Raw genomic sequence first — 17,142 nt, 5'->3', positions numbered from 1 at the left:
TGCGATAAGGGTGGCAAAATCCAACTACTTTTCCACCCTCATCGCGTCCGCAGATAATCGCCCGGCTGCCTTGTTCAGGGTGACTCGCTCCCTACTGAACCAAGAGGTGAGGGAGGAACCCTTGCAGGGTCGAGCCGAGGAATTCGGTCAGTATCTGCTGGATAAAATTGCTCGGATCCGAAACGGCCTGGACTCCAACTGGGCTGAGTTGGAAGAACAAGGCATGGACAGTCTTGTCGACGTCATCTGGGAGGAATTTGATCCTGTGACTCCTAAGGAAGTGGACAGGATTATGAGGAGGTTGAGCTCCTCCACATGCTTACTGGACCCGTGCCCTTCCTGGCTGGCATATGCAGCTCGAGAGGGGACACGAGGCTGGTTCCTGGCGGTCATCTCCGCTTCTCTGAGGGAGGGTCACTTCCCCACCGCCTTGAAGGAGGCGGTGGTGAGGCCTCTCCTCAAGAAGCCCACCTTGGACCCATCCTCATTGAATAACTTTCGTCCAGTCTCCAATCTTCGCTTCCTTGCGAAGGTTGTTGAGAGCGTGGTGGCGCACCAACTCCCTCAGATCCTGGATGAAGCGGTTTATCTAGACCCGTACCAATCGGGCTTCAGGCCGGGCTACAGCACGGAGACGGCATTGGTCGCTCTGATAAATGATCTCTGGAGAGCCCGGGACAGGGGCCATTCCTCTGTCCTAGTCTTATTAGACCTCTCGGCGGCTTTCGATACCATCGACCATGGTATCTTGCTGCGACGCCTCAGGGGACTGGGAGTGGGAGGCACGGTTCTGCGTTGGTTCTCCTCCTTTCTCCAGGGTCGCTCGCAGTCGGTGTTGGCAGGGGGACAGAGGTCGACCCCGAGGCCTCTCGCTTGCGGAGTCCCTCAGGGGTCGGTCCTCTCGCCTCTCCTGTTCAACATCTACATGAAACCGCTGGGCGAGATCATTCGCAGCTTTGGAGTAGGGTACCATCAGTATGCTGATGACACCCAGCTTTTCATCTCAACTCCAAACAACATCAGTGATGCCCTCGACGTGATGTCTCGCTGCCTGAAAGCGGTCCGGGAATGGATGGGGAGGAACAGGCTTCAACTGAACCCGGACAAGACTGAATGGCTGTACGTACCGGCAAGCCAGGATACTCAGAACATCCCATCCCTTAACATCGGGGACAAGTTACTACCCCCTGTTGATAGGGCCCGCAACCTGGGTGTCCTCCTTGACTCGCAGCTCTCCCTGGAAGATCACATAGGAGCTGTGACCAAGGGGGCCTTCTCCCGGGTTCGACTAGTTCGCCAATTACGGCCTTATCTGGACCTGGATGCCTTACGTACAGTCACCCATGCTCTTGTGACCTCTCGCCTAGACTACTGTAACGCTCTCTACTTGGGGCTGCCCTTGAGATCCACTCGGAAGCTTCAACTGGTGCAAAGTGCAGCGGCACGGACACTCTTGGGAGCCTCCCGATACTCCCATATCACACCTCTCCTCCGTGCACTGCACTGGCTTCCAGTTGCCTTCCGTGTGAAGTTCAAGGTGCTAACAATGACTTACAAAGCCCTACATGGCATGGGTCCGGACTACCTACGGGAGCACCTTCTGCCAATGTCAGCACCCCACCGTCCTGTGCGCTCCCACAGAGAGGGCCTCCTCAGGGTGCCACCGCTCAAGGAATGTCGGCTGGTGGCCCCCAGGGGGAGGGCATTCTCAGTGGGTGCGCCAGCCCTCTGGAACAGCTTACCAACCGAAATCCGGATGGCCCCCGACCTCCGCACCTTCCGGCGCGAATTAAAAACTTATCTGTTCCAGCAGTCTGGCCTGGCCTGATAGCTCTAATCTGGGGTCCCAGCTTGTATTTTACTATTGTTTGTTTTCACTATTGTTCATTCTGTATGCCTACCTTATTCTGTACACCGCCCCGAGTCCCTCGGGAGAAGGGCGGTTTATAAAAACAAATAAATAAATAAATAAATAAATAAATATTTACTCTACAATTGACAGTGAAGAAGTGAACAGGTAAAGAGATTTATTCTGATGAAAGATAAAGCTATTTATATGGCAAACAAGGTAAGAATAGTTACATACCTTCAACGAATGAGATTGCACATGGTTTTTACTGTGAATTATAAGACTCAATCAGGACTATTGTGGACAGTAAGAAGAATTGATCAATCAGTCTTGGCAATCTTTTGAGACATTGGTCAGCAAGGAAAAACTCACATTCTTTTGGTATGTGATCAGACTAATGATGACCTCAAAAAACCATGCTTGGCAAAGGTGAAGAAAGTAAAAGAGGGAAAAGAAATACCATTTGAGGTGGATGGATGAGATCAAAATTATTACTGGAATGTACTTGGAAGAGTTACTGAATCAATTGAGATAGGTGTATTAGCCCAAGTAGTAACCGGGGTGGTGTGGTGTATTACCATTGTGCTTCATTATGGTTCATCATGGTGCTTTAGACACCAAAGATGACATTAGGGACATTCTAACAGCAATAAGGTATTTAAGCAGCTTGCAAGATGACCACATGAAATGTTGGAAAACACTCCCTTTGGTTTTCATAGGGTTAAAATAAATAAATATAAACAATACATAACTTTTTCTGCATTGCCTGACTTCAAATAATTTTGGGTTGTTGTGCAAAAAAAAAATAAACCAACCTAGAACTATACAACTATCAAAAAATGTGGTAGCAAAATAAGGTAACCCAGAAAGCAAACAGGATAAAATCCAACTCTTATTCTGTTAGAGTACCAATTATACTCAAGTTCCAAAGAATATTAGCATTTTACACTCAATAGAATGTCCTTATTTACTGTATCCATTACATTTTCCATGATTGCAAGGAAATTTCCTGCAGTCTCCAAATGATTATATCCCACAGTTCTGACCTTTTCAGTGTATTCTTATTCCAAAGGTCATCACAAACCATGTGAAAATGAATGAATTTTAAATATTTTCAGCATAATAAAAACATTAAATTTCTTTCCATCTTTTGATCAATAAAAGATGTTATTTAATTGCATATACCTTTATGTACGTAATTTGTTATGGCAGCCTTTTCCAATCTACTGACCTCAAGTATGTTGGACTGCAACTCTTAAGATATTAAGCCCACCTGTATGAACTGTTTGTGCATGACAAGACTTTATACTCCAATAAATCTGAAGTGGGGAGGGGGACAGAATGCCAAGTTAGGAGAAGCATTCTTATACTGTACAAGCTTATAAAGGGGATCACAATAGATGCCCTTTCCTTGATGTAGGCCAGTTCTTCTTTCTCAAATTTGACCTATTTCACATTTGATGTTATGAGAAAAAATTAAAAAGATAAGTGCTATGAATATGATCTTCCCAACCTAAAGCAAAGGCAGGATATAAATCTAATATGCAAAATAAACAATGAATATTAAACACATATCATATTTTAATGTTTTTTTTTGAGCACTGAGTCCTATGCTCCATTTATTGCAGTCATGAGAAATAGAAATAATACTTTAAAATGAATTAATAATTAAATGTAAATTGAAGTGGTGGAAGAATATTCCTTCTAAATTAACTCAGACAAGTTTAACAGCATGAGTTTTATCTTATCCAAATACTACTGTTCAGAATAGAAAATGGGGAAATCCAAATGGCAAGGGATGGGTTTGTATATGTGAAATGAATTATGTATCATTTCTACCTTAATAAGATTTAGAACATTCTAAAAAATATTTTCAAAAAGAACAGTATTACAGTGGTGAAGCAGGGCAGATATATTCATTTTAATTGAATTAATCTTTTGCTACAGTGAACAATTTAAATAACTGCACTAGTCTAGAATGAGAGTTCTGATATTATTAGTTTTGAAAAAGATAAACAATATAATTAAAGTAATAAGACTTCCTAACATTATTATAATACATCTGATTTTCTCTGTGTTTCCTACAAGGGGAGGAAGTGATCGTGCAATATTGGAATTCAACATTCTGGAAGCACAAGCAATAGAACACAGACAAACTAGAGTCTTGGACTTTAAAAGAGCTAATTTCAATAAACTTAGAGACACCATGGGAAGAATTCCATGGATGAGAATCCTAAAGGGGAAAACAACAAATTTATGCTACTTAAATGACCCTAAGGTCCTCCTAAGGTTGCAGACAAGTATATCTCTATCTGTCTCTATGCAGATGATGCACTGATTCTTAGAAGAGCTTTATACGTTGCAATTCAGCATTATAAGAAAAATCAATGATACTAAAACCATGATGTTTGCAAAGAGACCAAAAGGAGTTATTATGAGTCAGCTGTCAAATTATTTAACATTAAAGCACAGTTCCTGTATGGAATACAACTAGGTCCTTTTTTCCTTTTGCCCCTCTAGAGCTTGTTCAATATAAATTTCCTAAAATACTACTTTGGGTTACCCATTGTGTTTGTAATGCTTTTATATGACTGGAAATATATCTAATGAAAACAGAAGGTAGAGTTTAGTTATATATCTTTATATACTAGCTTACACTCCACATTTTTCTTATAGATTTTATCACTTTGATACAAACAGATTGTTTTCAATCCAAGTGGAAGTGATCCCTCATATTAAAACTCTCCTTACATCAAACCATTTTTTCTACTGTAAAATGGTTATGCCTGCATACCACTATTAAGTGAATTTGAGCTACATAACCATATAGTTTCACAGTTACATAAAGGTATCTTATAAAAGTGCTACCTTGCGTTTCCTTGAGTGGAAGCCAGAAAACACTCTCTTTAGTGGAAGTTGCATGAAGATGATCTGTGATATGATCTCGATCTAATGAAAAAGAAAAAAAAATCTCTAGTCACATTCAAGGAGGAAAATTCACTAAAGATTGAAATGATCAAAGTAGTCCTTGGAACAGAAATTGAATTTGTTAAAAGGTCCTTTTGCATTTTAATTTATATATTACATGCCAAAAAAAACCCCTATGAATATTCATGGAGACGTATTAAAATGCTTTGAAATAATGTATAAATAATTTCTGCTCTTTCCTACCCTTCCCCAAAAATATCCATTTTGGAAACGGGTTGAGTTAGAGGTTTGCTATTTAAAATAATGTTTACATAGTTTAAAAGACATTATTATCTGCAATGAAAACACAATCAGACTAAGATTTACTTTTAGTAATTCTTTATTTTATAATTTTTATTTGCAATAAATTTTCTGAAGATTTATAGTGTTCTCCTGATTCAACAAGTCTCTGAATAGAGTTTGATGATAAAATGATTTTTAAATATCATATAATCGAATAATACAATAGAAAAGAATAAATGCTACTGCTATAATGTAGAAAACAATGAGACTGCTACTGTAGAGAGAAAAATAAGACTAGTTAAAAATAAAAAAGGAAAATAATGGATAATCTGATTATATATGCCTACATAGTTGAATATTCTTTCTATCTATCTATCTATCTATCTACTGCATCTATCTATCTATCAGATGTACATGCTATTTCAACTGACTCTTGGTCAATCCAGTACAATAAATAGATTTAAGGATTAAATGACAACCAGGATAACAATCAGAAGTCACATGGGAGGGGGAATGGCCCTATTTATAACTGGTATGCAGACATCTATCGTAAGAATTTTTAATATACGCAATACCATGACTCTCTAAAGGGTTATTGAAAGTTATTGACATTTTATTATATTAATTAGCATCAAATGAATATCCTGCACCAGATTTATTAATATTTTAAAAAACAAACTAAGGTTTCTGATGCACAGACTGTCCATTCCAGCACTAGGAAATGGGAAAGAAATACATATTTCTTTACTAAAACTATACAATTTGCAATACGAATAGTAAATGGATAGCAGGAAGACCTCTATGAGGTCTTCAGATAAGCTACTCATGAGCAAACCAATCACATTTTTTATCTTTTTTCATGATTACAAAGATTTATGATAACCTAAACAGATTTACTTTTCATGATTTAATAATTACAAATTGTTCATATAACTGTTTGTTAACTCATATAACTGTTCATATAACTGTTTTGAAAAATTTATCTTGAGATAGTTAATGCATATGAAAAAATAGGTAACTAATTAATAAAGATGACATTTATGGAAAATGTATAAAAAGTATAATGGATGAGGGTGAAGATTCATTGTCCGAGCTTGTGGTTGGTTCCTGAATATTTCATCACCAGGCTAGGTCACATCTTCAGCAGAGTTTAGGGGATGTCAGTGTCAGTGTTCTGTTTATCAGGGCTTCAGGTGTGGGTGTGTCAAGTGGGGGGTCTGTGGTGGGTTTTGTGATGGACCAGGTGTGTCATCAGCAGGGCTTTTTTTCTAAAAAAAAAAAGGTGCCGGACCTCTCATCTTGGCGGGTACAGGAGGTGGGGGGCAGTGCTGCTGTGAGATCATCGGGGCCTGCTCTATATGGAGGGGCTGTGCGGGGTGGGTGGCGGAGGCAGGGCGAGCCAGGCAATGCAGGGCGGCCACTTAGGCGTGCAGGGCAAGGCGACAGTGGTGCAGGTCAAGCACTGGGTAGGCCACCAGCCTGGCTGACACAGGTGAGCACAAGGAAGGAGTGCACATGGACTCCGCAGAACCCACCTCCCACTCCTTGTCCTCTCTTACTTACCTAGTTGAGATGGTGTAGTTGGGCAGCAGGGAGGGATACAAAGTTCCTGCCAACTCACCTTCGCTGCAGACAACTTGCCGGTGCAACGTTTGCCGGCCGGGTCTTTTGGTGCACTCAGCAGCAATTCCTATTGGCTTTCGAAAGCCAATAGGCTTTTGAAAGCCAATAGAGGGAATAGCATAGCTTGTACAAAAGCTGTTTTTTTGTGCAAAAAAAAAGGTGCCGGAACGCCATTCAGAGCATTCAATGAGAAAAAAAGCCCTGCTTTTATGTTTCAATCTTATGATTTTAAAAATATATTTTTTCTATTGTAAGTTGCCCCAAACCTCGCCATGTGGACTGCATACAAATATTATATAAATGGTAAACAAAGGTAGAACATATGTTAAATATACATTAAATGATAATATGCTTCCCTACAAAGTCAATTCTTGCTCAATGACAGACCAAAGAGTTAACTCGGAAAGGCAAGAGGAAAATCTAGAAGAGGTCTGTGCAACTTGTAGAAGGGAAAGGCCCACACTGATAAATTAAATATCTTTGTGTTCTGCAAAGGAATGCTGGTGGGCTAATCAATGATTTGGTGACTAGAGGAGCATCTACAGTGTTGGAGCTTGTGGTCATGGTAAGCCATGGAGACACTAGGCAACATGTCTTTCAGGGCAGTGGTGGTGATTTTATTACTTTTTTTAAAAAAAAGTCTGTGCTCTGTCCAAGGGTGCTTGGTAGGCTGCATGTACAGGCCTGGTCTAGAATTTATTTTGGAGCATTCAACTATCTAGAGCAGGCATGTCAAACTCATTTTGTTTGAGGCAACTTCTTATAAAAGAATTGCCGTTAATTTGTTTTAATAAAATAATTTAAATCAATTTTTTACTTGATTTCAAATTAAATGAATTGTATTGGTTGACAATGAGATTTTTTTTAGTACAATTGCCAAATGCAATAAATTGGTTTTAGGTATATGTTACTGGAAGGAAAAAGCAATCCCTGCTGCATTATTGATCCCAGAGAAGCATTTGCATGTATGTAGGTATCCTTAGAGTGCCATAGTTATGGATGAGAAATATTGGTTGCAAAGTTGGCATTTCTGGATGTAATACAGATACTTTGGACTTATTTTTGTTTCTTTGCATGTTTGATATTTTTAAAAAGGCATATGCTACTGACTACGCTTATGCATATATGTAACATCTTTTGCTAGAATACATGACCACTGCTTGTCCAGAATGGGAAAAATGAAAGATTGTGACTAAACAAAATTTTAATGTACAGATACCACCATTAATTATTTTAGCCTTTTTAATAAATGTTGTTATTGACGTTAAGCTCACCATGGAAAACATCATATATTGTTATGTACTGTATATACTAGGTTAATTATTTAAAGACTGAAGTGCAACATAACTAGATTCTAAATAATCTATTTTTCAAAACACACAACAGTCCAAACAGTAGAAGTAAAGTCCAAATTAAGAATATTTCATTCTTAAGAATTGTTTAATTTAAAGTGGTTTACTTGTAATAGATGGTTAGATTCAAAATAGTTTTCAAGAGTATGTACAAAAGATACTATTATTTTTTTCTAGCATCAGCTAAATTAGACATATTACATTGAGAAAAATGTTTCTCATTTCTTCCCTGTTACCTTTATGAAATCATCATTGCAGAGATGTTAACATAGGAAATAGATTATTTTGTTATATAATTTTACCTTCCAAAAGACAGAAGCAGATGAAAAATCTGAGTTTCTTTCCTGTTGGCTTTTTTGAATTAGCTGCTTTAGATTCTAAAAGTTTAGTTCCTAAAGAAGTAACCCTGTAAATAATTTTAATGTCCTTCTCTAGTGCAGGGGTAGGCAACCTTGGCTCTTTTATGACTCAAGGACTTCAACTCCCAGAATTCCTGAGCTCAGCTTGGCTGGCTCAGGATTTCTGGGAGTTGAAGTCGACGAGTCATAAAAAAGAGCCAAGATTGCCTAGCCCTGCAATAGGCTTAAGAAAGCCAATAGAGGGAGCTTTTTTTGCAAAAAAAAAAAAGGTGCCGGAACGCCGTTCTAAGCGTTCTATGAGAAAAAAAAGCCCTGGTCATCAGTGAGTCTTGTGATGGGTCTTGTGATGGGGGAGGTTACATCAGGTCAGGATCATTGGGAGGTGAACTGCTGGGGGGGGCTTGTATGGGTTGATCTCTGGTTGGCTGTGTGGTTGATTTAGATCCTGAGGGGTTTGTAGACTGGTTGCAGATCAATGTGTCAGTTGATGGAATTTTTTGTGGAGTGTCAGGCTTCAATGAACTCACAAGAATGACGGCTGGTAGCATGGCCGATGATTTTTTTATTACTCCAATCAAACTGGTGCTGTTTAGTGTCGGTAGAGTTTAAGGATTTGGGATAGTGGTGTTTGACTACCAGCTGGTGTTCGTGGATCCTGGTTTTTAATTGACATGATGTTTGTCCCATGTAGAATTGGTTGCAATGGTTACATTTGATTTTGTAGATTACATTGTTTCTTTCATCCTTCTGTGTCTTTTTTTGGGTTCTGGATAATTCCTGCTAAAGTGTGACTGGGGGTTTGTGGGCTATTGCTATTCCTAGGGGTTGGAGAATTCTGGCTGTCATTTCCAACACCTCTTTTTTGTATGGTAGGGTTAGTTTTTGCATGGTATAATGTATAATGGATTTCAAAAGCTTTGCACTGTCTATGGTAAATGATGTACAGAAAAATGTTACTATCAATGGAGAATAAAACAATGTTACATCTGTGCTCAAGAATAAAATGTTAGATGTGTGCTATCAAACCATCTAGCAGTTTACTGCACAAAGTCTAACTGCCATGAGTCATTTTGTCCAATTGTTCTGTTACAGACTTAATTCATGTCACAGTAGAAATCTATGTACTCCTGGCTAGCAGTGTGCAAAGGTTATGGAGCTTAATTACTCCCTTCTATATTATTAATTTACCAAAAAATAATATTTCTAAAACACAGTTCTACAAGAATAGCATGATTTGAATGATAACATTGTTATAATGTGCAACCAGTGAAAAGTTACATCATCAACACAGTAAAACTGAAAACAAATGGATGAATATGAGAATAGAAACATTTCTTAAGCACCTATACTGATATGATGAGTGAGCCTAGAAATATAACTAGAAACAAAATCTTACTGCTCTAAGGACAGACAGTAACCAGACATTCCATTGGTAGTTGGATCCCCATTGAGTCCAACAGTCATCTGGGATGGGCCAACTGAATGGGTGAGTCTGACACCAGTGAGCCAGAAGGCAATCATAGAGTGATCTGTCTCAGGATACAGTTCACATTAACTTCACATACTTAGTGCAGAACATGAACATATCATAACTAAACCCTCAGGAGCAGCTTGAAGAGGGAATTATGCTACCAGTTACTACACTACCACTGAACGTATTAAAGGTATTTGTCAGAACATCTACCTATGCGTGTTAATCTATAATATAGTTAAAATGAAAGTTATAGCTGTTCTCAAAATCAATATTTTCATTATCACATGTAAATAAACGTGAAAATAATTTGTTCTTAATATACTGAATGGTTTTCACAGTTTAAAATATACCAATTACTTTATCTATAAGCAACAATATGAATTTGGTTTAGATTGCATCCAGCATATACTGTAATTCTGCTAAATATTTTATCTAAATAACAGTATCCCTAAGAAGCAGAGGAACAGAAAAATAGCAATTTCACAATGGAAATGAAGTGACTGAGGTGTGTGGTCTACAATTTTGTTATGCAAATGCTCTTAATAGCAATGCCCTCTGCAAGTGAAGCAATTATTATCTGTGAAATAAAGTATACCAATTAAATGCAATATCACATATTTCTGCAGAGTTTGGTTTAAAATTTAAAAAGCATTCACAGTACATATAACTTGATCCAAAATATGAAAGTTACCACCTAGAACATTAGTAATTGCACAGAGGCATTAATCTTTTAGTTCAGCAAAATTCTGTCTTGATTTTCATAAAAGTTAGCTCCTATTTCCCCATTGAGGGCCTGCTAACATGAAAATCAAGATTCCTATAGATAAACATAAAGAATATTAATGTTCTATTGCTATGATATGGCATTGCACAATTATTGCTATACAGTTGTACATGGATGGATTCAGATCTTACTTGTATTGGTTCTTGTTGGAAAGAGATAACAGAGTTATATCCTGTATCTCTCTTTCTGTTTTATGTACTTTCTAAGTAAAGATTCTAAAATGACTGACAGAAGTTGTCAATTTCAATGATCATGCAGCATGAATTATTGCAGTTATATTGTTCTTGCTACTCAAGAAAACAAACTGATTCAGAAAGGTACTGTCCAACTTGCTGTTTATCTATCAGCATCATGACTATTTTCTCTAGAGTTGGGTAGTGGTTGGCAGAATAAAACCCTATATTGCATCCTAGTTACTATGGTAGAAGGCCTACTATGAAACTCAATCTTCACTGTTGGGAGAAATTAGTTTTATGTAATATAATTTATTTTTTTTAAAAAATCATTCCATGGTATACAGTAGAATTTTTTAAAGCTTTCTTTAGTTGGTAATCCAATTTCCCAGTCATAAACGAATATGAGGGCACTGCCGTACCTGTTAAAATGATATTTACCACTACTTCTTCAAATGTAGGATTTTTGAAGTTTACAATGATAGAAGAATGGTGACTAAGGCAAGAACTGACACTAGCTGGTTCCATTGGTTGAGGTATCCGACCGATACCCGACAAGTAAAACACCCATTCTTCAAACTGTAAATGGATAGAAAGGCTCATATTTTAACTAGATTAAGTCTTTTAGCTTACTCTAAAATAAAATATGTAAAACTTGTATCAGATAAAAATATATAAATACATTTGACTCCACACCAGTCAAGTAGCTTTGGTACTCCTATGCTTACAGTATTATAACACAAACTCAGAGCTACAGTGTAAGGAAAATACTCTTTGACCACAAGAGAGAGTTCTGCTGCTTTCCCACTGAAGCCATTGTTGATTATGATTACTATAATCATTATGATTTGGGAAAATGCTATAACAAATTCTTAACAAACTGGTTATTCCTGTCTTTGTGATGGTGGACTAGTTTCTTCATCACCATTGATACAAATAGCACATGGCACTATGGCTTCTCATGGAGACCTAATTTGTGCATTTTTATAAAACAACAACATGACAAATCTCTTATGAATCAGAATTCTGCCATGAATAATTATTACACTATTTCGATAACAGTGAAAAAAACTATCAAAACATTAAATGAAAAATCACTGCCCTGAGAGCAAATAAGTTGGGCATTCTACACAGAAAAGAATTATTATAGAGTGCAACTTTTATAGAAACAAGTACTTTGTTAAGCACAATATTTGACAGTTGGATCAACAATAGTACAACTATACAAATAACAATCCTAAAAGCATTCCAGAAAAATAACTTTAAAAAGTTGAAGTCACTAAATTAAAGCAACAAAGTCTACTGTAATAAATGCTTCACTTAAATGGAAATTATATTCAATCAAAATAAGAAAGATAATAAACCCAATCTTAAAATAATTTTAAACTTTTTACAAGCTTTGTGTTCCTATCCCTGTTATCTTTGAATAGTTCTGCTTATTTAGAGGAGCTGCATAGTCACAGTAGCATATTAAATAATAAGACAAAGAAAAAAAATCTAAGCAAAGAATATTTTGCAGGACCTGATAACAGATTCTTCTTACCTCTAAAAGCACTTAGTCTCTTTCCATTCTAAATGAATGTTGCTGGTTTGTCAAGGGAGCTAGTTATACACGTATGTTAAGATCTCAAGTAACTATTACAGCCAGGCTGGTATTTCCATTCTACTATCAAACTCAATTAAGAGCAAAATGATTACCGGGTTCAAATTTTTATTGCCGACAGTTTTTCTCAAAAAATTTAGAAAAGGAGCAGATAATAACCATAGCAACTTCTCTCAATTCACCTATTACAATCATAAATGATTATTGCTTGTCTTGTAAGTGCTGTCATTAGTTGATTTTAGATTATCAGCTACTTATCTTTGAGATGGCTTAAAGTATAAATTCAGAAGAATTTAATCAGTAAATCAAGAAAAGAGAATCATTTTTTTAATTGAAGTTTTGCCAACTTTTCTACATACATTATCGAAATAATTTCTGAAGGGCCTTGCAACAAAATCTGGGCACTGAATCAGCACAATCAAATTACTAATATATTTTCAGTACAATAAACTGGTACCTTTTCTTAGGAGATGCAGTTAAGAAGTCAAAGGTTTTAAATGATTTTGAGATTAAAAGAGCAAAGAAAAGTAATATGTGTTAAAGGAAAAATCATGGAAAAGGTTAATGTAGCACAACATGACAAATATAAAAATAAGATATTGATTAAAGGTTTAGCTGAAATAAAAACTTGGAAATTTATCACTGTTTGATAGGAAAAGCAAAAATTGTTAAGTTTCAGTTTGAAGTAGAAAGTTTTCATTAAATTATTAATTTGTTTCTTTAGCTTTTGATAAAGAATTAACCTCTTAATTTAATAAACTCTCGTAGTTTCAAACAAAATATCACTTTATTGCTTTGAACCATCTTTGAGTTAGTTATTAAACTATACATTACAGAAATACTAGTACTTGCTTTTTTAAACACTTCTTCCAAATAAAATTTTAAAAAGAAATAATCTACATTATTTTTGAAATTAACCTTTGGTGTAAAAACTATAAAGTATTGCAAAAACATTAAGAGTAAAAAGTGTAAAGGTTCAAATATGAGAGTTGCACAGATTGTTGGGGGCAATTAAGCTGACTTTGTAATAATGCCGCGTGGGGTGTGTGTGAAAGCCCTTGTCAGAATCCATTTATATCATATTCATAAATGGAATGTTTCAAACATATCCCATGGATTCTGCCATCCCCCGAAGAGAAGAGGATAGATGTGTATTGAACCGGCAATAGGCATTTCAAAGGAAAGGAGAAGCCTTTTGAACTGGGGAAACAAAAGGGGGGGCTAGCATCTGGCTTTTGTCACGGCAGACAGCAATAAACAAAAGGGTCCTAACTTCCTTTTTCCCACGAGATGGATGATACGAGAGGAAGGATGGGGGGGACTGACCAAATGGGGATTAAGGGGGGGTTAAACCGGGAACTCTTTATAAGGATTTACATCGTGGAACCATTAAGCCCTGTCTCATTTCCTACAACCAAGCATGTCATAGTAAAGATTTCTTTTGGAGTAAGATTTGGCTCCAAGAGTTTTTGTCTTCCTAAGACGTGGTTTGGGGTGGGTCCTGACAGCCCTAATAAGCAGGCATATACATAGAATGAAGGCTACTGCTAAGCTTGTAAGCCGCCCTGAGTCTTCGGAGAAGGGCGGGATATAAATGGAATTAAAATAAATAAATAAATAAATAAATAAATATCTTTCAACACATGGGAGTAAAGCATCTTTCTTGGAATCCTTTGACAGATTTTGCACAGCTGATTTGTAAATTTATATACTCCTAGCTGTCTCATATCCATGTGCCTGCATAGCCATTTTGCTTCCCAATTTTTTCCCAGCAAAGACAAGGATTGCAAGAAACCTTTTGTGAAACATTTGCAAAGTTCCAATAAGGTCTTTCCAACTTATTTTAAAAATAGTAGATATAGTCCTCCCATAATTACCCTAATTAAGACCAGCAATTTCACTCCTAAGCAAAGTGATTGCTAAGTGGGAAATCATGTGTTCACTATTGTGTTTCTGGCTGGAAAGAAACAAAAAATCTCAGTTTCACATCTAAGGCTTTTGTTTGCCTCCTAACCATCCCCCTGTCCTTTGAAATATTCAACGCCTGCTAACTATTTTCTTCTTATCAAAAGCAGTGCAATCAGACCACAGTGCCAGGCTGGGAACCACAGGTACACTACACAAATAACTTACTCTCTTTAAATCTCTTTCTCTCCAATCTCTCCTCTTAGGGGTGGGGTAGGCAAAGGAAAAATTGCCAACAGAAATTGCTTACTTTTTTTTCTCAAACCTTCCCCCCTCCACAGAACAAAGAGATTGCAAGGAAAGGATTTCAAGACAATACCGCAAGCTAGCTTGAATAACACATTTAGAATTCCCAATCTGGGTTGCTGGCATAATTGCATTGCTGTTGATGTATAGAAGATGAAACAGCTTATTGTCTTGCAATATTTTCCGCTCTGAAGTCTGTGCTTTGCAAGGGAAGAGGGGAGGGGGAAAAAACCATACTTCAGGCAAAGGACAACATGTTCTGATTATAATAGTGATTATGTAACTGAGAGATGGTGCAAAGATAGTAAATGGCTATAACCGGACTATAAAATTATTTTTTTGGTACCATCATAACTGAGCAGTCATTGAACAAATAGTTGTTGCTAAGTGAGAATTGTCTATAAACAGAAACCTGCTAGCAAGTTGATATTGGCAGGTACAAAGAGCTTATAAATCAAAGACTCCAATCAACCTACTGGGGGGTAGCAAATAAAACAGTGGGGGAAAGAGCAGGACTTGCCATCCTGCTGTCTTTATGATTTGTCTTCTATAAAAACCAGATCAAAAATATCACTATGTTACTTTCAAGAGTCATTCATTTTTTTAGTAAGTGTAACATTTAACAATGTGAACAGACATATACAAGATATATGGATACCTTGAAAAAAATATAACAGGTAATTTTTGGTTAATAACCAGCTGTTCAGCAACTGTCAGTGTCCAATGAGTGATACTTCCAACTAGTCCTCAAAGTTCAAGCCGTCTCAGCATCCCCACTGTCACATGATTGGGATCTGGATAGTTGGCAACCAGCTTGCACTTATGATAATGGCAGCATCCCATGATCATGTGATCTTCATTTGCCACCTTCCCTGCTGGTTTCCCAAAATCAAAGTCAGTGAGGAAGCAGTTAGGGAAGATTGCTAGTCATTTCTGCCACTTTCATACTTCCTCCACTACACGGTAGCTATTCCCATCAAGCTGCGCTTGTATCAGTCTATAGCAGCATTCATCTACCTTCCAAAGCATCCATCCCCTGCCCAGCTACAGTACATTTGCTCTGCACTCCACTGCAGCCCCTTACCTGCCCATCAGCCAACTGAGACTTGTGACTTCCTGCCAGCTTCCCCATTGACTTTGCTTTATGGAAACCAGCAGGAAGTTGCTTAATGACCTGCAATCCTCACTCAGTGATGGCAAAAGAGATTGCTGAAATTGCTGTTGCTAAGTAATGTAGCCACATGTTGTGTTTTATAGCTGCATTGCTTAGCAATGCAAATAACTGTCTCAAATACCATCATTTAGCCAGGACCACCTGTTCTCCCCCCCATAATTCTTAGTAAAGATCTTAATTATAATATAAACTATATTCAAAAAAAGGGAGGGAGGGAGGGAGGGAGGGAGGGAGGGAGGGAGGGAGGGAGGAAGGAAGGAAGGAAGGAAGGAAGGAAGGAAGGAAGGAAGGAAGGAAGGAAGGAAAATATTTATCTTTATATACCAAATATACTCATGGATAAGCACATCTATGGATAAGCCAAACCCAATTTTGGAGGTGCATTTTGGGACCTAAATTCTCAACTTACTTCCAAGTATATAGGAATCCTCTTGGTTAGACAGAAGGAGGGAGTGGGTTGTCTAACAGGAGGAGGAGGATAGAGAGGGGAGCGGCAAGGAGGGAGGAGGAAGAGAATTACAATTGAGCCATGTTACAAAAACTAGCTTTTATTGTCAGCCTGTTACTTGTATTAATGTTAAGATACTTTTTTATTTATTAAATGTAATTGGACATTCCTACCTGTGGACATTTGAAAATTATGCTTGCAGTGTGATTTGTTCTTCCAAGTGCAGATGGACAAAACAGAACTGATACTTCAGTGGTGCAATGAGGAGCGACGGTCAACTGCAAAAACATGGTTAGCGAAGCGAGAGATGAAAAGCAAGTAAACAAAAACAAACCAAAACCTCCAGTGTTCTTTTTTTCCTTTCCTTTCTTTTCAATCCAATTCTCTTCTTGTTCCTTGTATCAAGATGTTTACATGATTAATGTGTTCTACTGTATGCCTTCCTATTCTCAGCATGCAGGATCTGATAAAATACTGATAAAACTGATAAAATACACTACAGTAAACAGCACTAAGTGAAATCACAGCATGCTTATTCCTTAGAAACTAAAAAATGTGTCGCTAACCACAAAAATGAAACTGGGGTTACTTTTAAAATATGGGGGGAAAGAGAGCTGCTGTCGAATTTCCTTTTCCTTTTTTTTTACATATCACAGAGATATATTTAAGTCTTACATGTGACACAATCTTAAAAAGTCAAAATGCAATTTTTAAAGAGCATTATCCAGGTTATTTTTAATTGCAGTGTCTCTATGCTCTTCCAATAGTTATACACATTCATATGAATAAAGAAACTACCCTACTGTGACTTATTTACTCTAAATTAAAAGAGATTGGTTCATGACTACATGCAATGGCCACATTATCATTAGAAGATGTGAT

At 37.4% G+C, this 17,142-nt stretch overlaps 1 protein-coding gene across 1 annotated transcript in view; it reads right to left on the bottom strand.

Moving 5' to 3' along the window:
- The window catches only part of CFAP47 (cilia and flagella associated protein 47), a 198,066-nt gene that overhangs the window by 43,210 nt on the left and 137,714 nt on the right, over positions 1-17,142 (bottom strand). The window contains exons 55-57 of the mRNA XM_081326237.1: positions 16,434-16,538; positions 11,247-11,403; positions 4,718-4,798 (exon numbers count right to left, since the gene is read on the bottom strand). Coding sequence (XP_081182363.1) covers positions 4,718-4,798; positions 11,247-11,403; positions 16,434-16,538 — 343 coding nt within the window. The remainder of the gene's footprint in view (positions 1-4,717; positions 4,799-11,246; positions 11,404-16,433; positions 16,539-17,142) is intronic.

This window comes from Vipera berus (genome assembly GCF_964194415.1).
Source record: "Vipera berus genome assembly, chromosome: 4".
In the NCBI taxonomy this organism is placed as follows: Eukaryota; Metazoa; Chordata; class Lepidosauria; order Squamata; family Viperidae; genus Vipera; species Vipera berus.
The sequence above is the reverse complement of the archived record's forward strand: the minus strand, read 5'-3'. Positions and strand labels throughout refer to the sequence as shown.